General features: G+C 42.7%; 1 protein-coding gene across 1 annotated transcript in view; it reads left to right on the top strand.

Moving 5' to 3' along the window:
* Positions 1-16290, top strand: part of NOM1 (nucleolar protein with MIF4G domain 1) — a 16776-nt gene extending 486 nt beyond the window's left edge. The window contains exons 2-12 of the mRNA XM_085317727.1: positions 5-478; positions 1270-1394; positions 1884-2079; positions 3905-4228; positions 4750-4860; positions 5728-5895; positions 6471-6592; positions 10475-10607; positions 10968-11099; positions 12251-12360; positions 14440-16290. Of these exons, the coding sequence (XP_085173853.1) occupies positions 5-478; positions 1270-1394; positions 1884-2079; positions 3905-4228; positions 4750-4860; positions 5728-5895; positions 6471-6592; positions 10475-10607; positions 10968-11099; positions 12251-12360; positions 14440-14617 (2073 nt within the window). The 3' untranslated portion in view covers positions 14618-16290. The remainder of the gene's footprint in view (positions 1-4; positions 479-1269; positions 1395-1883; positions 2080-3904; positions 4229-4749; positions 4861-5727; positions 5896-6470; positions 6593-10474; positions 10608-10967; positions 11100-12250; positions 12361-14439) is intronic.
* Positions 16291-22304: the final 6014 nt, after the last annotated feature.

The raw sequence follows: 22304 nt of genomic DNA, 5'->3' as shown, positions 1-22304 counted from the left end.
GGAGGCCAACGCGGCGGAGGAGAAGGAGATCCGGCGGCTGGAGCGGCGCCTGGGGCTGGGCAAGCGCCGCAGGAAGGCGGCGGGGGCCGCGGCTGCGGCGGCTGAGCTGCCGCAGAGCTTCGTGCGGGACGGGCTGGGCTACGTGCTGGGCGCCCTGGGCTCCCGGGCCACCCTCGCCGGGCTGTACGCCAGCAGCGATGAGGAGGTCGGCCAGGGGCCCGGCGGCGAGGGCCGGGGGCCGGCAGAGGGAAGTGAGGGGCCAGAGGACGAAGAGGTGGAGGAGGAGGATGAGGGGCTCGAAGAGGAGGAGCCGGAGGAGGAAGATGAGGGGCTCGAGGACGAGGAGAAGATGGAAGAAGATGAGGGGCCAGAGGACGAGGAGGAGCTGGAGGAGGCCTCTGACGCGATGGAGGAGGCCGAGGCGGGAGGCCGCTGGGAGAGCGAGGGCAGCGGGAGCTTGGCCCCGGAGCGGGAGCAGGTACGGGCTTGGCGTCGAGCGGGCTCTGCTCCGCGTCTGCGTGGGAGCAGCGCGAAGCCGCCCAGACCAGCCCCGCGCCGTGGTGTCTCGGGTGGAAGCGCTGTGGGGTCCAGCAGCTGCCTCTTCTGAGGGCTTCCAGGTCCCAGTGACAAGCACGATGTGCAGAGGATAAAGTTTCCTCCTAGCAGTACCCAAAAGCGGGAGGTCAGTAGCCCTGTCTGTATATACGAGATGAGCGAATAACAGAAGAAGAAAGGAAAGTGGTGCTATTCCCCAGCAAGAATTTAAGAACAGGGATGCAGCAGGATTAACCACTTCTACTGGGAGCTTATGTTAAGAGGACTATCAGTCACAAGCCAAAGTGTGACTTCTTCTGGGTGTCTCTAGAGGTCCTGCATGTTTCGTAAGGGTTTTGTAGGGGGGTGTGGAAGAGAGGGACCTCCAGATCGTTTAGCCCACATGGGGAAACGCTTTGGCCATCTGAAGCTTTCGTCTCTGAAGGCATCTGTTGTCCAGCTAGGTGATGCGAAGAGCAAAGACGTCAACTTTAAGAAAAAGAGCTTAAATAAATATTAAAGAGAAAGGGATTTTGCTGCCATCAAGCTGATCATAACTGATAACTTGTTGTATGCTTTTTCTGTATGCAGTTGTTCCTTTGGCATTAGTTTTTGGCTGGTAGAATGCACACTTAGCTGAAAATTTGGTATGTTAAATAGAAACGTGTACCTGTGTTCAAATATTTCAAATGCTATTCTCATCTGCTATCTTTTTTGTTTTCTTTTCTTGGTAAGAGTCTTGGTCTCAGTGCTACAAAGTATGTTCCCCCTCAAGTGAGAAAAGCTCAGGAGGCAGTAGATGACAAAAAAAGAGAAGAATTGGGAAGACTGAAGAAAATGGTGAATGGTCTCATTAATAGGTAATGCAGTAAGCACGTCATTAATCTTTCTATGTGACAGTGCTCATCATTCCCAAAAAAGAGGCATGGATGTGACTTTTCTCTTTGCAAACTGATTTTAAGTTGGCAATCATGACTCCTATCCTTAATAATAGTTATCTTTGAAGAATTTCTACCAACAAAGTTGGTAGTTATAGAAGTTGAGAATGTCAAAAATAAGGTTAAGACACCTGTTGCTTGTCAGTGCTAGGTGTAATTCTCTACGTGTCGGTAGGAATGTGCCCATTAAATGTTAGATCCCTGTCAGATCTTAACTATGTACCAACAAAATCATGATATTTACTGCAGTTTTCAGGTTAGTGAACAAGGGAAAATACAAAAGGTCATCTTTTCAGTCAGTTTTTCACTCTTTTTAGAAAACTAGTGGAGCTTAAGAAAAATGATTTAGATGAAAATTGTGAAACTATACAGAGAGAAGAATAGTAAACTTTAGATTTTATTTCTGACCAGGTTGAGTGAACCAAATTTGTCCTCCATCAGTGGACAACTGGAAGAGCTCTACATGGCCAACAGTAGAAAGGACATGAATGAAACTCTAACAGATATTCTTATGAATGCTTGTGTTACTGCAGTTGCAATGCCTACAAGATTGATGATGGAGCATGTCCTTTTGGTCAGCATTCTTCATCATACAGTAGGAATTGAGGTAAATCTTGTGGTTGGGACTGACTTTGTTTTATAGCATGTATTATGCAGTGTTTGATATTTTGTTTAGATTGTCTTTTTTATTTCTGCATACATGGCACTATATTGCACTCGCTAGTGATGCTATATAGTAACATATAAGCAGAAATTAAAAGACAGTTGTAGCTGTATTTGTAGGTTATTAGCCAGACATTCACAAGTTAAAGTAACAGATTTGGTCCCCTTTTCCTTTCTTAGACTGATCTATTTTGTCCGTGATTTACCACTTGTTCATTGTCACAAAAGCATTGCTTATGTCATGAAAATCGTGAATAATCTTTTCTGCGTCCATTTATAGTGTTGAATTTCAGCTTTTCTTCAGATTTTCTCATCTTTAATTACACTAATCCTTTGCCACTTTCTTGCGTATATGAGGACATCATTCTTGAATTATATGTATCCAAATATGGAAAGCTTTGCAGTTACAGAAATTACTTTATATCAGTAGAGATTCTTTAAAGCCCAATCGTGTATATTGTCAGTGAAACTAATTATGTTTACAAATGAATCCAGAACATCAAAAACGTCCAGAAGTTTGGCAAACCTGGTGGAGTTTTTTACACTTATAAGCCTGACAAATGATTGAGATATTTTGCTTACTAATAAGAAGGTGAAATTAATAGTGTCAAATGCAAGATTTTAGCTAATTTCAATGAAATATCTCTAAAGAGGTTGAGATGTTCCAGCATTACGTTTCTATCAAGTTGTGTTCTCGTTCTTAACTTTAGAGTTAACTTTAAGTTGACACTTAAAAATACCTAATAATAGATAGCTGATACCCTGGTCTGGTATGGTCTGGTACAGACGGTCTTCTGTACCAGTGACTGTTTACAGTTTTTGAGTCTGCACTATTTGAATACGTTATTATAAAGCCCCATTATTTTCTTCGGTAAAATAAACCTAGAATATGAACTGCACAAAACTGTGGTAATGTAACACAACTGCATTTAAAAATAAGTTCAGGCAATGGAGAAGCTGGAGTTCCAATCTCTGTTTTTATGATTGTGTAGTATGACTGTTGTGTAAGGCTTAAACCTGAACTATTCAAGACTTGCAATACAAGTGAGTGCTACTATGAGAATTTAAACTTTACATAAGATCAGTCAGCAAATGTTAGCACAACAATAACAGATTTTTTTTTGTTGTTTGTACCTTAGCTGATTAGGTTAATAATAGGCTGATTATCTACCCACATCTATCTTGGCTTTTTATTTCAATCTTTAGCATCAATTTTCTCTTCATAAATGCAAAGATAGATATTCCAAAATTATCTCCACTGTAAAATCAGCCTAAATCATGCTCAGCAACTGAGAAAACTTGTTATGTTGGGGGTTGTTTCACACTCTTCCCCCACCCCACCGCACCGCAATAAATGTTTTATTCTAGAGTGCTAAACTCTGGTGTATTTGATTTCAGACATGCAGCTTGACTAGCAGTAGCAGCATGCTGATCTGGCAGCTGGGAAGATGCTAGCATGTGTCAGTGTAAATTGTGGACACAAGTACATTCTGATAGATATGTGCCTTGATTTCATAACATTTACTTTTCTTGCACAGATTTTGAAAGGCAACTGGATGGCGTGCATGAGGTGTAACATACACTTTAGGAAGAGTTTAGATACTATTTGTATATTTAAGTGCATAGCATCCGTATTAGTGAAGAGGAACAACAGTGTTTCTTTAAAGTTAACATTGATATTGCCCCCAAATTTAATGTTTTTCAGAAGTTTTAAAAATCTTTAACTGCATGGATTTTTTTTTTCTTCCTCTAAATGGAACTATTGATAGGTTGGTGCTCACTTTTTGGAAGCTGTGGTGAAGAAGTTTGATGAAGTCTATAAAAGTGATGCTGAAGGGAAAGAATGCGAAAATCTATTTGCTTTGATTGCCCATCTGTATAACTTCCACGTAGTTCATTCCCTCCTGATCTTTGATATTCTGAAGAGGCTTGTAAGCACATTCACAGAAAAGGATATTGAGTTGATTTTGTTTCTTCTGAAAAATGTGGGCTTTTCGTTAAGAAGAGATGATCCATTGGCTTTGAAGGAACTGATTAGTGAAGCGCAGAGCAAAGCAAACACAGTGGAGAAGAAACTTCAGGATCAGACTAGGGTATGTGTATGTTAAAGATCTTCTATTCTGAATAGGCTTTAATAAGTGCTTGGTTAAATATGTTAATTTACTAACAAATTTCATGCTATACTCCAGTTAGATTCTAAGTTACCATTAGTATCCAGTTGTTGTGTTGAGTTACTTTTTTCTTGTGAGTTGTTCTCTCCTATTTCTTAAGACACAGATACATGCTTGTAGTGAGTGTGACTGGAACTGCTGTGGTATTATACAATGAACAATACTTCTGTTTCATGATATTTTGTACACCTTAAAAAAATGATGATTCAGGCTATTCATTTATTTATTTAGCAGATTAAGCCTTGAATTGAAGCTTGAACACAAACAAAGATAATGGGAGTTAAAGTAAGCATTATTCTCTGAGATTTAGATCACTCGAACACAAATACAATGTACGTTGCTAGCTGAGCTGCTTATTCTCACAAAACAGTAATTTCAAAGTACACTTTATTAAGTAAACTACTTCAGCATATAATCCACAGCAGCATTTCTTTTCCTAATAGGTTCGTTTTATGCTAGAGACTATGTTGGCACTGAGAAATAACGACATGCGTAAGATTCCTGGTTATGATCCTGAACCAGTTGAAAAACTCCGCAAATTGCAAAGAACACTGGTAAGATACTTCCTGACGTGTAGTACAGCTGTTCTTAAACTATGTGTTCAGAAGTAACAAAAGTAGTATATGGAGCCCTACTGAGCTATGAATAGGACTTTGGAATTCATTTAGCAGTCTAAAACTCCGTTAGAAAAAAAATCACTTTTTAAATTGTTCCAGTTGCTTGGAGGGTTTTAGATATCTAAAACAACTCAATATAAATATGTGAAAGTAATTTTCTATCTCATTGGATTGAGAACTAATTCTTTTTCACTAGATTTGAATCTGATTCTAGACTCCATCTATTTCCAACCTGAAAACTGCACTACTTATCAACTACACCTAGGGAACTGCAGTTTTTTGAAACTTGGTGTAAGTACAGGATGTTCAGGTTGGCAATAATAGACCAGGCAAAAATAAGCTAAGTAATCTATTTCTGCTATTTCTGTAGGTGGAGCTTTTTTTTAACAACAACAAAAAAAAAATCCAACTCTTAGGCTGTCTTGTTGATACTACAAAACTTGTCACAATTTTATTATGTTATTTGATCAAAAGCTTTTTGCAAGGAAAACCAATTAATTTTCAATGTTAACATAAAATTTGAATTCTAATCTGATTTTAGGATTGGAACTTTTTAACTGATGATCACTTTAAAGCTATGTTTAGAAACTTCTGAAGTTTAAGTAACTTTTTGTATTTGAAGAATTAGATTATGTGGAAAACTTGTACATTCTTTTCAAGCTGCTGCCTGAAAGAAGAGGTTGTGAAAAGCAATATGTAAAGACCTTTATGAAGATTATTAAATTGTGCTGTTACCTTAAAGTACTTGTTTTTCAAAAAATGTTTCAACTAAAAGCTTCTGGATTTTTTATTTTGTTATTCAAGGTTCACAACAGTGGTTCTGGAAAAGAAACTCAGCTCCGTGTCTCCCTGGAATCTCTCCTCAATGCTGATAAGGTTGGTCGCTGGTGGATTGTAGGCTCATCCTGGAGTGGAGCACCAATGATAGAAGATACAAACAGCAAGACTCAGCAAAAATTGCATATAGGAAAGGTAAATCCAAGTCTCAGCAGTATTTGGAATATTGATACAGGTGGATGAGCTCCTTTCGCAGCTCACCAAAACAAGCTTAATGGACTCTTGTAAGATTAAGCCTTTAGATTATAAAACCTGCTCTTATCATTTAAAAAACTGTGCATGTCCTTCCTGAGAACTGTTATTACGAGTATTATGATATAGTTTTGTTCTAATCCTGTAGAATTGCAAAAGTAACTTCTTATATGAAGTGGAAGAAGAGACTTGATCTACAGTGCATTAATAGCATGAAATCTTACAAGGTAGTGTTGTCTGTCAATGAATGGCATATATCTAAGCAGATACTAAAAGTAGCGTGGTAAGATGACTGTGGTCACTTACCTTTAGAGAAGCACTTCTTAAAAATAATTGGCACAATTTAACTAGATTTCCCTAGCTAAAAGCAAGCTCCTGATGATTTGTATCTCTCTGCTGGATTGATGCTTCAGTTTCCTGGAGCTCTTCATTAATGGTCATGTTAGAGGTTGTGCTGAAATTGCTTTCTTCAAGCAAGCGTAAATAAAATAGCATTAAAAATACGCTTTTTTTTTCAGGTGAGTTCAAAGATAATGGAGCTTGCTCGTAAGCAGAGAATGAACACTGATATCAGAAGAGGTATTTTTTGTGTCTTAATGACAAGTGAAGACTTCCTGGATGCCTTTGAAAAGCTTCTGAAGTAAGTGCAGAGGAGGACAAAGGAAAGCCCAGGGCTAAAAAGCTTTTTTTTGGGGGGAGGAGTGGAAAAATAAAATATTGTTGGTGTGGAGTAGAGGGAACTTTTGGAGCTGCGCTTAAGAGCATTTAACTGCTAATGCAATCAAAGGAGTGAGTAGCTTGGCATTCATTTGAGAAGGGAGTAAAAGGGTTAAGGGAGGGGGCTAAAATCCTGATGTGATTAAGGACTACTTAGGGAGCAGGAAGAGGTGACTGGCAGTCAGAGGAAAGGAATAGCCCTCGTTATTGTCACGTATGTTCAGAACTGTTATGTTACTTACAGCGTTTTTCGACTTGTGGAGCCTGTATGTTTTTGTAGTGGAGTTGAGGATCCCAGTCCAGCATATGAAAGTTTATTGCAGGCTTACTTCTTCATAAGACAAGTCTCTAAGACCCTTTTGGATATATCTTGGGTTTATAGCTAGATTTCTTTACTGCTGCCTCTTCCTTTGCTCCTTGCCCCCTCTTGCTGCCATGTTAGGTCACCTTGTAGACCTCTGTCCATACTTGCATGATCTGGCAATGTTTTAGCACCTCCACTTCAATCCTGCAGAATTTATTAGTTTTGGATTTGCTCCAGGGTCACCTCTCCTGTTAAGACTGGTTCCCCTACCATTTGGCAAACAGCTCTTTAGAAGATGATGTGATCAGCGAAGAGCTCAAACTGAGCTATTCTTTGTGTTTGTCAGAATACTAATTGTAAGTTTGTAGTAACTGGGAGGGGAGAGATCAGGTCTGAACTCTTCTGTTCCAGCTTTGTAATTCAAGGGAGTTGTCCTATCAGGATGGCATGCAATTATTTAATTTGCTAACCAAACCAAAATAGTCTTTGTAATAAAGTCCACTAATATTTGATTAAATGCCACTTCTGTAAAACACAACTTGGATTTAAGACTGATGGAGTCTTTCCAATATCTTAATATGGCCTATTCAATTAAAAGAAATTAGCTGCTGCTGCAGTTCTTGCCAAGGCCTGGTAGTTCAATTTGCAAATTGATCCTTGACTCTCATCCTTGCTATTTAAACCAGTATACAAATCTGTATACACACAGACTTGGCAGAAAAACTGTGTCTGCAGATTTCCTGCTATGTGTTGAAACTGATTTTTATACAGCAAACGCACAGAGAGAAGAATTCTCAAATCATCCTGTGTCTGGCAGAGAATAATGGAAAGTACGCAGATTTGTCAGTAAAGGAATTAAAAATTTAATGTGAACATGCTTTCCAAAGTGTATGAGAATTTATACTCATATGTTTGGTGTCAGTCTCTTGAAGAAGTGCATGAGAAGTACATATATTTTAACTATGCTTGTTGATTTATCTGCTGCTAACTCTCTGACAGAGTTGAGATGTGGTTCAATGGCAATTCAAATCATTCTAAATGCAGGCTGCTATAGTTTTGCCTATCTTTCTTCTCCTTTCAGCAAATGAAGGTGATCAGTTTGTAGCCAGAATAGCTCCCTGAAGTGGCTCAACCTCTGACTGCAGAAGTGCCAATGTGAAGGGAGGTTTGGGAGTAGGTCTGGAGACACAGAGGAGAGAGTGAGGCCTGATCCATTTAAGCAGCTGACCACAGATCCATATAGGAGGGGGAATTAACACTTAGGTTTGATGGAGAGGCATTTTTTTAAGCTGTTTCACAGAGTTTCAGAAATTGAGAAAATTAACATTACATAAAGAATTGAAACAGTTGTAGAAGTTGAGGATATCCTGCTACAATGTTGTCTGTATACTCAGGATTGTGAGTATGTGATTGCATCTGCTAAAATCACTTGAATTGACATAAAAAGGTCTCTTGGAATGTTGGGTTTTTTTGATATAAAGGTGATTCTCTCAGGCTTTCACTAGTGAAAACTAACCTACTTTAGAGGCGATTATTCCATACTTGGGGGAAATGTTTTTAAGTGGTCTAAAACATACAAGTCTCTGGTCATGTTGCACCTTACGAATGATTTAATAGGTGAGGTGGCTGCAGCTTCTTTCTCCAAGATTATTGAGTTAGCAAATCTTTATAGCTTTATAATGGAGCTAAGCATTGAAAGACAATCCTGACTCTTCAATTCTTGATTTCTAGGAATGTCAGATTTAAAAAGAGAAAGCACTGCTAGGTGTGTGAACTGAAGATAAGAACAAAGTTGAATATCAAAATACTGATTTACTTGGTTACAACCATCTGGCAACATGAATATTTCCAAAATAAATGATTTGTGGCAGAAGTGATGATGAGCAAGGAAAATAAGAATGTACCAAATTGGTGGCTGAATTATAATTTCACAAGTCATCTATTAAATTCATTTCAGCTGGCTGAGAACTGTGGGGGTTTTCTGTCCCCATGTCCCCCCTCCCCACCCCAAAAGAAAAAATTAGTTGCTCTATAACAAAATCGGATAGAACTTGACTGATGGGAGAGCAAGAGATTGACAGTACTGGCCTGGCATTTAGAGCGATACTTTCTTTTGAGAGAACAAAACTTGAAGTTGTTGCTGCTGATTAGCAATCAACATAGAAATTATCCCAGATTTTCATATTGTAAAACCTTAAATTCTGTTTTGTTTTGGGCTTTTTGCTAAATGATAATATTTTCTCTCTAAATCTGGTATGTATCTGTGATCAAATGCAATGGCAGATGCCTGGAGGGGTACACTACCAACGGAGAGTAGACACGAGCCCTGACAATCTGTACTCTGCAATCTGTAGATCAAGTTCTGGTAGAGTCTAATTTACTTAGAAAATACATTTGAGTTTACTAATGCCAGATGAAACTTGAGCTTAAAGCAATGAAAATAATTTCATTTGACATTATTCAGATTATAATATTAAACATTTTTCATTTTAATGGGTTTTAATGCTGCCAAGCGTTTGACAGCCCTGGAAACTAAATCATATTATTCACAGAGCAGGTACATTGCGAGTTAGTTACTGTTTCTTGCCAAAGTGTCTCAGCCCTCTTTCAGACTGGTCAGCTATTTACGTGTGAAGGCTATGGAGTCCTTGGCCTTTATGCTGAGACAGCCAGCAGAGGTACTCATTGATACAGACTTATTTTCTTCAGGATTTTTTTTCTAAGGTCTGAAATCACTGACTGCATCCTCTTAGGCTACTATCAAACAAAGATGAACTTTAAGTTATTATCTAACATGGAGTTGAACTGACCTAGAGATGAAAAGAGTTTCATCAATTAAATAAGAAAAATACCTTAATATCTTTTTAATCTCCAGTAAGTACCACAGAAGTGAAAAGTCCTGGACATGTGTTTCTCATAACAGGCTTATATTGATCCAAAGGCTGTTTTTCTTTCCTGTGACCACAGATACAAGTGTGAGGTAACCAAAATAACATCCTACAGTTTTTACCTCACTATTTACACTCTATGTTGGTTTACCATGTTGCAGTGCTAGCTGCAATACTACTACAGCTTTCAAAGTCCCCCCCAGTAGGGACTGACTCGGTGAAAGCAGGGCCTCTCCTCTGTTTCCATTTGTGGAGAGGTACAAACATGGGGTGGGCTACGTTTCCTTCCCCGGGGACTGATTATACTTGTCTCATTCCACTCCTGACCTTGCAGTCTTGTTTTTGCAGCCAGTCCTTTAGCAGTGGTACTACTGCATTACCATACTACTGCATTCCAATACACGTAGTGTTTCTGTACAGGGATGTTGGGTTAGTCTGCAGTCTTAGCAGTTTGTTTCCATTTGGTGTTTTAAGGGCTTTTTAACAACTAGAATTAAGAGTGACTTTTTTTTTCCCTCCTCTTATATTATTCTCATGTGTTGACTGTAACTCTTTCTTTGGGGCAGTTGTTTTTCCTTACTAAACTATTTTTTATTCTCTTACTAAATTCTAGGCTTGGACTGAAAGATCAACAAGAGAGAGAAATTGTTCACATTATCCTTTACTGTTGCTTACAGGAGAAGACATATAACCCCTTTTATGCGTTTTTGGCCAGCAAGTTTTGTGAATATGAAAGACGATTCCAGGTGAAGAAATACCTGTTTATGCTTTATTGTGGTGTCATTGTTGTGGTTAGAAAGACATTCGTTAAATATCTGAGAGCAGAGAAATACCTATGCAGATCTTGATCCTGACAAAAATTATACTCATGTACCTGTGCAGTTAGTAAGACACACCCATGGTCAGATCTAAGTAGGAAACAAAGTAATTTCTGCAACAGATTTGCTTCTTTCTGTTTTACACTTTTTAAAAGAATTGAATAGTCTTACTGAATATCTCTTAAACAAGCAGGTGTTCATAAAGAATAGAAGACAAAAAGGAGTTGTTGCGTTATTCCTTGTTTAAATAGTTGCTTGATTTATGGTGTTTCCTATTTTGCCATCTAGATGACATTTCAGTTCAGTATTTGGGATAAAATCCGAGACTTGGGAAACCTGTCAACCACTGCTGTCTCCAATTTGATTTCACTGTTAGTTCACTTGTTAAGGACAAAATCGTTACCACTTTCAGTTCTCAAGGTTGGTATGTTTCTTAAAATATTTCTATATTCTCCTTATGTTTGCTAGTTTTGTGGAAAATGCATGTTCTCTGTTACCTAGCTAGTAATTCAGCTAGTGATGAGCTAAGATGAAAGCTATCCTAAAATTACCAGCTTAATAAGCAAATGTATTAATGCTCCCATTGATAACAATAATGTTCCCCAGTAATCTATGGGGAAAGAGGAGCTGGACTGACCCAAGAGTATCAAGGTCCTGGAGAATATGGATGCTTCCTGAAGAATCCTTTTAATAAAAAGTATCAGGAGATAACTTCAGTCTGGAAAGGCCTCAGTAGCTCTGACTTGCCACCCTCTATGCTAGTTCCCAGGTGGCTCCTGCACAAAAACTTATGGGCTTTTGTGTCACACTACCACATGTTCCCTAATCAAGGAGGATGGTTTTGCTGCAGTAATAAACCCAGAGAACCAATTTGGGCTAGATGTTGCTCCCAAACCAGTAAACCTTCTCAGAGCAGTACAAATGATGGTACAGAGCTACAAGCAGTTCTGTTGGTGATGATGTGGGGTGAGATTTAGGTTTGACCAAATCAAACTATTGCGAAAGGCTTTAATGAAAGCATGCTAGATCTGCAGGGATTTTAATAGTTTGACTACCCTGGACCATTCTATATAGAGAATAGTTGTAAGAACGTTGGGTTTTTGCTTTTTGCAGTATCCAGATTTAGAACTAAGAACCCTACATTAGCAAATTTCATCAGTGAATTTCATGCCATGACCTTTACCCAATGTTGATTTTATAGAACAAGTAGAAATCTACTGAGCACTTGGATTTCAAGAAGAGGAGTGTGTAGAATTTATTTCAAAAGAGTAACTGAAACATATTAAGCAGGCAGTATTCTACGTTGTCCTCAATTTTGAACTATTTATCTTCCTGGAAAATATATCCTGCTATTCTGGCACTAGTGGACAGGTTATTCCTTAGAAACTTCACTGCTTTCTTATTGTTTGACTTTTGGGGGTGATGTTCTCACCTCACTGTTCTGTGTTGAACTTCAGACTCAGGATATAGGGAAGGCCAGTCAATGTGCTAAAAGCTGTTTGTTGTAAAGAGAGTTCAGTCGTGTGAAATACTTGAATTGTTACTCTAATTCTCTCTCTATGGTTAACTAGGTAATTGAATTCAGTGAACTAGATAAACCCAATGTCCATTTCTTGCGACAAGTATTAAGCACGCTATTAATCAAAACAGATGCTGAAGACCTTAGTGACATTTTTGGGAGGTAAGTGATCAGAGAGATCTCCAGGGAATCCTTGGTGAGTAGTGATTAAACAAATGAGAGGTTTGCCTATTTTATTTGGAAGTACACAGTGCCTTCTCCAAATACCAGCTGTCCATCCCTTAAAGCAAGGGGCAGAGGGGGGAATATATAATTTATGTGTTAATATAGAATCTGGTATAGATAGAACTGTGTAAAATTCTGCACAAAATAATTAAGGCTTTCACATACTCAGTGCGTCATTTTGGTCATTGAATTCTCATGAACAGAGTTCTGTACTTACTTGCTTTCCTTATTGCTTTACCGTCTGTGTGTAGTGAGATTCAATCTCACAGCAATTTTTGTGGCTCACAGATTTCTTTAGGGAAGAAAATAAAGAAATGTTACTGAGTGAAAGATTAGATTTTTTTCAAAATAATGGTGTCCAGATATCTTTTTTCTGTATATGGGACAGGGATCCTTTGTTAAATCCTTCTCCAAAGTGATCAAAAGAAATAATTCTACTGAAGAGACTAAAATGTAACTCTGACTCCTCCTTTATTTATTTATTTTTAACATGCTACAAAGATACCAGTAAATATCCTCAAGTTCTGTAAAGTTTGTTTACAGTGCTTTGGACTCATCCCTAATACAGTCTGGAAGAATATAGGTCACAAGAAACCCAGTGTTCTCACTTGTACTCTATTTCTTCTGGAAACAGCCTTAATTTGTAACTTAATCCAGGAAGAAAGATTTTTGTTGTTGTTGTTTGGGGAGGTTAGTTGTTTGTTTTTCAGGTGGCTGACCTTTTATCGCTGTATAAACATTTAGTGTGTGAACTGTAACAGTGGTTTCTATACTTTGGAAACAGTTCAACCAAAATGAAGTAACTTTTTACTAGTCATCACAGATAAAACTCAAACTGAGGAGAGCAGCTGATAAGGTGGAGGATGCAGCTACTATTCAGTTATGCCCTGACAAGCTGAATGTATGGGGCAACAGGAACTGCAAAGTGGAACAGAGAGGAATGCAAAGTCCTGCACCTGGAACAGAATAACCACCTGCAGCAGTCCAGGCTGGGGAGTGACTAGCTGGGAACAGGACTACAGAAAATTATCTGGAGGCCCTTGAGGACAAGGAGTTAAGCACAAGGCAGCAGCAGCACGCACTTGCAGTGATGAAGACTAACTGCATACTGGGCTAAGTTAGCAAAAGTATCGTTCCCCTCTGCTTGCCACTTAGGGGTCTGCACCTCAAATGCTGTGCCTTGTATCAGGTTTTCCCAGTGCTAGAGTGAGTCTGACAAACTGGAGAGAGTCTGGAAGAGGGCAGCTGAAATGGCTGGGGGGGCTGGAGCACAATGTACAAGGTGAAGCTGAGGAACTTGGGGTTTTAGCCTGGAGAGGAGAAGATGAAGATTGAGAGGGCAGTTTTCACCTTACCTAAAGGAAGATTATAAAGAAAATGGAAGCAGATTCTTCTCAGAGGTGTACAGTGAAAGGAAAAGCACCAGTGATCACAAATTGCGGCAGGAAAATGCTGATCAGAAATAAGTAAAAACTGCTCATAGAGTGGTTATGCGGAGGAGTGGCTTACCCAGAGGCTGAGGAATCTCTGTCCTTGGAGATGCATGGGACTTGAGTGGGTAAGACTGAGCAGCCTGCCCACACCTGAATGTTAGCCCTGCTGTCATAGGAGGTTGGACAAAATCACCTGCAGAGGTCTGTTCTGACAAACTCTTCTGTGATTCTGTGATTTTGTTCTATTAAACTTGCAGTGTTGTGTTAGAGAAGTTAAGTGATGTCGTTCTAACCATTATGCTGAAACACAAGGAAGTTTGAAGAGGGTGTTTGCCTCAGATTTGACTGTAATGTAGTTGTTTACATTAATATTCCATTTTGTTGAGGACCAATTGCACATTGAGTGCATTGGGCTGTTTGCCAAACCAATGTAGACTTACTGTTAATTTGAAAGCCTCTTCAGAAAAGCTCCTTTTATAGCTTGATTTTTTTTTCCCGCAGGTCTGTTTGAAGAACAAAAATTTAAAAACTTAACTTATCAACAGAAGGAAATTTAATACTGTTTTCATCTGTATTTTTACAGGATATCTGAGAACCCGAAATTGGGAATGCTACGGGAAGGTTTGAAGCTTTTCCTTACCCACTTCTTACTGAAAAATGTGCAAGCCCACAAAAGCGGTGAAGAAGCTAGCTTCTTAAAAGAAAGAGTTGAACTAGCAAGCAAGGCTTTGCAAGCAAAAGAATCCAGACTGAAACTATAATTCTGTTTTTCAAATAAAACATATATGGGAAAAATGAGGTCTACATGACGATACAAAGCTTTACGTAAGCCTTTCAGACCCAGAACAGAGAATGAGGGGAATGGTATTGCTGTGAAGCATCTGATGTTTTGATGTAAACAATTGCTTTACTCTACATGCTAGTTACAAGTTTGAAGGTTATATGGGACCTTTCTAAAGAAAGGGGAATAAGTATTTTCTGTAACATGCCTTTTCAGTATCTGTACTTCAAGTCGATTATTGACATTTAGAGAAGAGGCTGAATTTCTCTTAGATTGTACTTCCAGTCAGCAGCAGTGCTCAGCACTGGATATTCTAACCTTTCTTTTATTCTTTTTTTTTTTCTTTTCTTTTTCTTTTTTTTTTTAACATATAGTGATCAGTATTCTACAGTTTTAACCAAAGCTTTTAATAACTAATCGTTGTACTTTGAAAAAACAGGCCACTAGATGGCATAACTGCTGGTGAGTCTGTTTTGGAAGAAAGTAACTTTTTTTAAAAAGTGTTGAATATATCAGCTAATTCTGTGAATTGTTTATGTGACTGTGGGTCAGGAAGAGATCTCAGCTGGATTCGAAGTTAAAATAAAAAGCCCATGATGATCTGACTTTGCCCAATTATATTGGGTTTAAAGATCGCAGCATAGCTTTATGCTATTTTCACCTGCTTTTCTCAGCTTTTTAAGTTGGAGTTATCAGTCTTACTGCTTGTGAAAATCAGATTTTACTAGACATAAAGAATAATACCAATGTCAGTCTTTTGATAAGAAAATACCTTCTCTTGCTTTCACTTTCCACTCAAATGTTTAAGAAAAATGTACCTTTCTTTGTATAACAATGTTGACTGGGCCGTTTCTTTTGTTGCCTTCAAACTACATATTAAACTATAGTTTCGGGAGGGGCGGTTCTGTTTGCGTCGTTTTTAGTGGCAGCTTTTAGGTGTACGACAAAATGGCTATTTCCCCACAGTTAAATCTCACATGCAAAAGACAAAAGAGGAAAAAATGTTAATAAAAATATTTCTAAAAAATCGTACCAATTAGTAGAGCAGTATGGGCAGCAGAAGCACTGACACTGTTTTGACTGGACCGTCTTTGTGATACCTAAGTCACAGCTTTGATGAGTGCATACGAAGAGTTCCTTCACAAACAACTGTGCCAAACCTCAGATTTTACGTTTTGAAGCTGAATTTGGGCAAAGAAAATCTGTGCAAGTCCCTAGAAACTGTGGCTGCAGTGGCTGCATGAGACTTCGGTAAGTAAAAATCATTCCTGTTAGATGGCAGTGGCTACCGAATTAATTACACTTTTTTGCAGGGATTGCGGGAGACCCAGCGCTTCAGCATGTCTGTGGTTTAATGACATATAAACGGAAACACACTGCTGCAGTTGGGAAATGGAGGTAACTCTGCTCTTCAAGACAAACCTAAAACCATCTTCCTTGAAATGTGGCAGGCTGTCAGTTCCTTGCTCAGTTGCTTTCCTAGGTGATCAGAACTGAGCACCCTTTGCTGCCCGAGGAAATATTGCCTAGTGTTTTATGGGTCTGAATCAGCTCACTTGCTGCAGCTGCCTGAGGCGCTGTGATGCAGGTGCTGCTGTGCAATTAGAGGAGATGGTTTCAACCTTATAGTCTAAAATTACAACTACTGGGTTGTGGGGGTTTAAAAAAAAAAGAAAGAAAGAAAATGAATCTGCATTAATTATTATTCCCAACATCTCGTACATTTTTGTTCTAACTTAGTAAATTACTTCAGACATGACTTTGTTTCTGGGGAAAACAGATTTTTACCTGCCTGCAGCTCTTAGTTTGGTCACGTTTATGTATAAACATAAATTTGTTGAAAACTGAGTTTTCAAGGAAAGCAGCCAAAACACACTGCCAGTCCGCGATGCAGCAGTGGCAGTACAAGGACGGTTGCTTTGGGCGTCACATTCTGACGCTGTGGTTCAGAGAGGGAAAAACTTGTCAAATAGAAATTTGATGGTTCCTGGATGAGCAGGAGATCCTGAGTCTTGGCTCTAGCCATATCTGACAATTTTTTCACTACCTACTAGCCAAACTGTCACAGCTTGTCAGAGCTAGAAGCCTTGCTAATGTCTCACGTGCCCAAGTCCCGCGAGCTGTCAGTCCTGTTGGGCCAGTCATGTCCCAAGAGTATAAGGCATATATGGATAGAAAAGCTGAGATGATGTTACTTTCCCCCCTCCTTCTTGGGGGGGAAAGAAACTTGTCACTGGCAAAGCTAGCAGTACCAAAGCATCTCTTTGCAGCAGTGCTGTCGGTGCCGCAAGCGCAGCCGCTGGCAAGTGGCTTTCCCGCAAACCGCGCGCTCGGTGCTAGCAGCCGGCCGAGGCTGCCGCCGGAGTTACCAGGGCCTGCGACGCCTTCCCTCTGCGCCCCAGCGCAAGCGTTCAGTGACGGGTGTGCGCAGAACGCCTCTGCCTGCCGGGTATTAATTAGTCTGCTAGCCAAAGTCCGAACTCCAGAAGGAATGTTCCCTGTTCGTTCTAATAAAAAATGCTATGTAAAATGTCCAAAATTCTTCAACAAAGTGTGTGTGGTGGTGGGTTTAGTACTTCATGAGCAGAAAGCAGCTTGGAACGGTAAGGATAAACTGCACTGGAAAAAAAAAAGCTGCTACAGTTAAAACACTGATTTTTATGTCTGATAAACTAGTGGAAAATACAGCGTGATCTTTAGATTCATTTAAAGATCAATTTAGATTCATATTTAGCAGAATATTTCAATTCCCCTTTAAGCAAAGTAGTATATCCACTTGCAACTATTATCACTGTTTCAAATTTGTTTCCTTTTAAACTGGACAATAATGTCTTAGACTTTCTCTGGTTTTTGTATCAAAATTAACAGGGCAGCAAAGTCTGTTTTTCAGCTTTGGCCAGAGCGTTACCCTGATAAATCATACGCGAGTCCTTTTGGCAGGGCTTCGCCGCGGCACCTGAGCGCTCCAGCTCTCTGCAGGGCTTTTTATCGCCGCGGTTTCCCGCCGAGCGGCTGCCGACGGCGCTCGGAAAGTGCCCGCGCCGGCTCCTCTGCCCTGCCTCGGCCAAGGCGCAGCTCCATACCGCGAGCAGAGCTCCTGGCGCGGGGGACGCGCGTGACCTTTTGGCGGGATGAAGCAGTCTTAAGCGTTCGTCTCGACGAGGCGATTTCATCTGTGGGATCGGTTTTCCAAAGGGAGGAAAAATCTAAAAGGATCTAGGAGGTTTTGGATTGATCCGATTTCAGGAAATGGTAGGTGAAGGAATGACTCTTTTACCATCTGCCGCTCCTCGTGATTTCATCTCCTGGAGGAACTTTCCTTCGTCCTCCGGTAAAGCCGAGTTTACCGGGGGGCCTGCAGGCAACGCGAATCGTAGCTGCTCCTGCAGAACAGCTGTGCTACCGTCAGTCTGCGTTCCCGCTCTAAAAGCAAGTGAATTACAGCAGCCCTCCGCGAGTCCTGATGCGTGCACCACGCCGAATCGGATACCGCGTGGTTTCCCTAATAACGCCCAGCGGAAACGGAGGAAGCATCTACCGAGGGTCAGTTTAGGAAGAGCCAGCTGGCACCGAACGTTTCTGAAAACCTCTGTCGTCGGACAGAGCGCTTCGCACACAAAAAGCAGCTCTCTCCTGGTGGAGGGGCGGCTTTGAAGCAAAATTCAAAATGACTGAGACACGTGATGCAACTGGAATGGGGGATGCACGGTAAACTTACGCACAGAGCCCTTTCTGAATTGTTTAAAGAAAGATTTCCAAGCATGACGCATTTTTCATTAAAAAAATCCGTTTTGGATTTTGGATCCTTTTACCGTGCAGATGGTAATAGCATCTTCAGCCCTCTCTCGGGCACGAGCAGGCCGGGAGCAGCGTTACGGGAAGCGCGCCCCGGGAGCAGCCTTCGGCTGCAGCCAGCCGAGCGAGCGGCACCCGTTTCCAGTACGGAGACGGTAAGTCGAGATGTGCTCAGCGTCACCCTGCAGGGGGAAAATCATCGTGACCTTATTTTCTAGGCTCGCATCTTCCCCAAGTCGTCTCTCCCCCGCAGCCAAAGCCTTACTTGGATTCTGGATGGATTTCCCCTCCCCCCTTACTCAGTTCAGTTCACCCTTAAAAAAAGTTGGCTGGGTGATGTTTGATTTTCAGATTTTCCTAACTGAGTGGTTTGTTGGGATGAAGATGAAAAGAAGCCTGTTGGTCTCCCAAAGTTTTTTGGCATGCCAAGGACTATGCAGGTACTGCACAGCCCAGATCAGGAAGCAGTATATAAAGGCGTAAAAAGTGAGCGGGAAGTGAAGTGTCGCCTTCAGCAGCAAAAGCTGCTCCCCCGAGGCCTGCCCGCAAGAGCCAGAGTCTCGGAGCCGCTTCCTCATGCGGCCAAGGGCAGCAGCCAGGCTCGAAAGATGCTGCAGGTTTCAAATTCGTTCGATTTTCTTGCCGGTGGTTTGAAGCAGCGTGAGAAGCAGCTCTGGAGAGACGCCCGAGCCGCTGGCATTTGCCAGACTGCTCTTCTTTTCCCCAAAGTCACACGAGGTTTCCGAGCTTAGAGAAACCTGAGACTGGTGGGGGCTGGAGAAGCAAATCTCTATTCCCGGCTGGGTTTTGCTGCCCTGGTGGGGCTGAGTAAGGCTTCCCCCCGGCAGCCCCCAGGGGAGGCCCGGGCCACCCGAAGGTGGGCGCAGAGCTGGCCGAGGCGCAGGCTCAATAGTTTTTGCAAAAGAGTGGGTTAAGCTTTGACATTACCCTACTGCTAAAAATTGGCCCTCAAATGTAAGCTTTAAGTGTGTCTGTCAGTCCTAAAGATGAAGTCCTGGAAGCAAGAAGGAGCAGGGAAAGGCCCCGAGCAGGAGCTGGGAGGCAGGAGGAGGCGGCCGAGGTGGCAGCAGCTGCCTGCTGAAGCGGTTGGATCGCCGCCCCGGTTCTCCCTGGCAGGAGCCCGGTGATTAACAGCACTGACTGCGGACAACCGTCATGTAATTACTCATTAACATCCCTAAAATCGCACCTCGCTGCGGCAGTGACGCGTGCTTTACAGCCGGGGCGCGCGGGCGGCCAGCGAGGCTCGCCGGAGCACCCGCGTTCCTGCCCGAGGGGGCGGCTGGGGACACCGAGCCGTGGACAACCTGGCCCGGTCCTTGAGGTGCCGTTCCAGCTCGCGACCACCTCCCCTTCCCGCGGTTCAAATGCACGCCGGCTGCTTTTTATCCACATTTATACGGCCGGCGACCCGGCTGCATGGGCGCAGGGCTCCCCCGAGCCCCCCGGCCGCCGCGCGGGCGGCTGCTCGGCACCTCCGGCGTTGCACAGCCCTGCTCTGCCTGCAGCCTCCAGTCCCCTGCCAGAAGCCGCAGGCGGCCAAGAACATTAGCAGGAGCCCTGCGCATAATAATTTCAAATAATGGATTAATTAGAGGAAATTGTGATCCGCTTGCAAAAGTCCTGCAAGCCGTAAAACAGAGCTCGGCCTTGCAGCTACACAGTTCATTGCAAGTCGTGATGTTTTATGGCAGCGAAAGGACTCGTTCTTCCCATCTGCTGGGCCTGTCCCAGGTAGCTGGGCCTTGGCGAGACCAGTGCTTTTTTCCAAAACAAAGCTGGAATAATAGGTTGTGATCAAAAAAAGACGACTAGATGACCTCTCTGGTCTCTTAAATATCCCAGGCAATTCCACTTCGATGCCAGCGGGGCCCCAGGACGTGAGTTCACCCAAAGCAGGTGCCTCGCAGGGAACTGCCCACAGGAGACGTGCCTCCACCACCCTGCTCTCTGCTGGGCAAAAGCTCACAGAAAAGATAAAATCACCTACTCTGGTCTGGGACATCCCTCACCTGCTTGAGATGGGATCCAGATCACAGGTGCACTAGTGAAAAATGAACAAAAATAAAAAATATCACTGTCGCTGAGTACCTCTCCCACCATCACTCACCATTTAGCTCTGGCTGGAGCCGGACCAGCAATTTGGGGCTGAAGGACTGTAATCCCTGACGGGCACCCCGCTGCCACCGGCCCTGGCAGGCACTGAGAGGACCGGCAGGTGAAGATGATGGAGAATGTGCAGGGTCTTTCTGAACACTGGGGGAAAAAACCCAAAGTGATGCTAAGCCCCTGGCTTTGGATGAGCCTAATGGTTCAGACTTCAGAAATAATCAATGCGCCTTCTACCGGTGAAGTGTTTTGTTCCCAGAAGTTTCACAGAGAATTTGAGGGGGATTATATATTTATGGTTCCCCATTTGAAAGACTTTTAGCAGGTTTACCTTGGACATATGGATCCTATTTTGGTCCTTTTGTTTTAGCACTTAATGCTTATGAAATTTCCAGTTAATGACATCCATGCCTAAATTGTGTTGCTTTTTAAAGTAAAATTTCCACCAAAGGTCCACGTTCATGTTTACCACGTCCCGAGTACACCAGGGAAGGTTTTAAAAGGCTTGTTACCCGCTGTGCCCAGCGGCAGGGAACCCGTCAGAGAAGGGAATCCCAGCCGGGGGGTGGATGAAGCCCTCACTGGGCTGGGCTGGGCTGGGCTGGGCTGGGCTGGGCTGGGCTGGGGAGGCAGCAGGGCCCCATGGGCCCGGCAGTGCTGCTGAGCTGAGCCCTGCCAGGGGCTCCGTGGGGCTGCTGCAGAGGGACCCCAGGGTGAGGCGCGCCTAGGGGAGACCTGGCTGTGAGGAGACCTGGTAGGGTGCCGGGGCCGGGGAGCCTCAGGCTGGGTGCAGGGATTGCCCAGGGCTGGGCGCAGGGGGATCAGGGTGGGCTGGGGGACCACAGGGGCTGGGTGTGGAGCCACCCTAGGGGCAGGTGCAGGGGCACTGGGGCCAAATGGGACTGTTTGGGGGTTGAGTGTGGGAGGATCGAGGTGGACAGGGGCAGGGTGCAGGGACCCCAGGGCAGGGTGCAGGGACCCCGAGGCCGGGCGCGGAGCTGAGCATCCCCGGGCGCTGCCGTTACCGGGGCCCCGCTGATCACCACGAGCCTTTTGCAGCGCTGCACGGGGAGTGTGAGCCGCGTTGCTTCAAAAGACCGTGGGAAAGCCTGATTAAAAGGCTTCTCTCCCCTGTTGAGATCGACACCTTCTTTGAAGCCCTTCCAAACGACAATGCGAATGCATCTACCGCTAAAAGACTGTGTCTATATTTTCAGTGAGTTTAATTTACTTTTTTTTCTTCCCTTTTTTTCCCCCCACCACCTCTCTCCTTTCAGTTTTGGAAACACCTGGTAAATCGTAAAATGATTTACGAAGTGAAAGTGTTAAATGGGGCCACCAGCTGTAAGACTGACAGAGCTTTATGAGTTTTATTAGGTGCCCTATTATGGAAAATAAACTTTAATCCGTCCATAAAAACAGAATCTGAAAAACATATTTGCCCTTGTAGTCTGGAACACTGCAGGTATTCTTGTGAGACGCTGGGCTTTAAAGAGATTAATTTTATTGAGACAGACACAATACACCAGTAGGACTTTGATACAGAGTCCATGAATAGTTGCCTGTACCCTGCGAGGCAGTTTTTCGCCCGGGACAGGCACGTTTGGACACACGCACCTCTTGGGCGCACAGCACGTTTCTGGCCCAGCGGCCGGAGCGGGATCTCTGGGGAGGGCGGGCTCGGGTGGCGCCGCGGGCCCCGGGGCCGTTGCCCGTCTTTCGCACCGGCTTGTTTTAGGCGT

This window comes from Rhea americana, unplaced genomic scaffold, assembly GCF_003343005.1.
Source record: "Rhea americana isolate MKP2758 unplaced genomic scaffold, rheAme1 scaffold_50, whole genome shotgun sequence".
In the NCBI taxonomy this organism is placed as follows: domain Eukaryota; kingdom Metazoa; phylum Chordata; class Aves; order Rheiformes; family Rheidae; genus Rhea; species Rhea americana.
The sequence above is the reverse complement of the archived record's forward strand: the minus strand, read 5'-3'. Positions and strand labels throughout refer to the sequence as shown.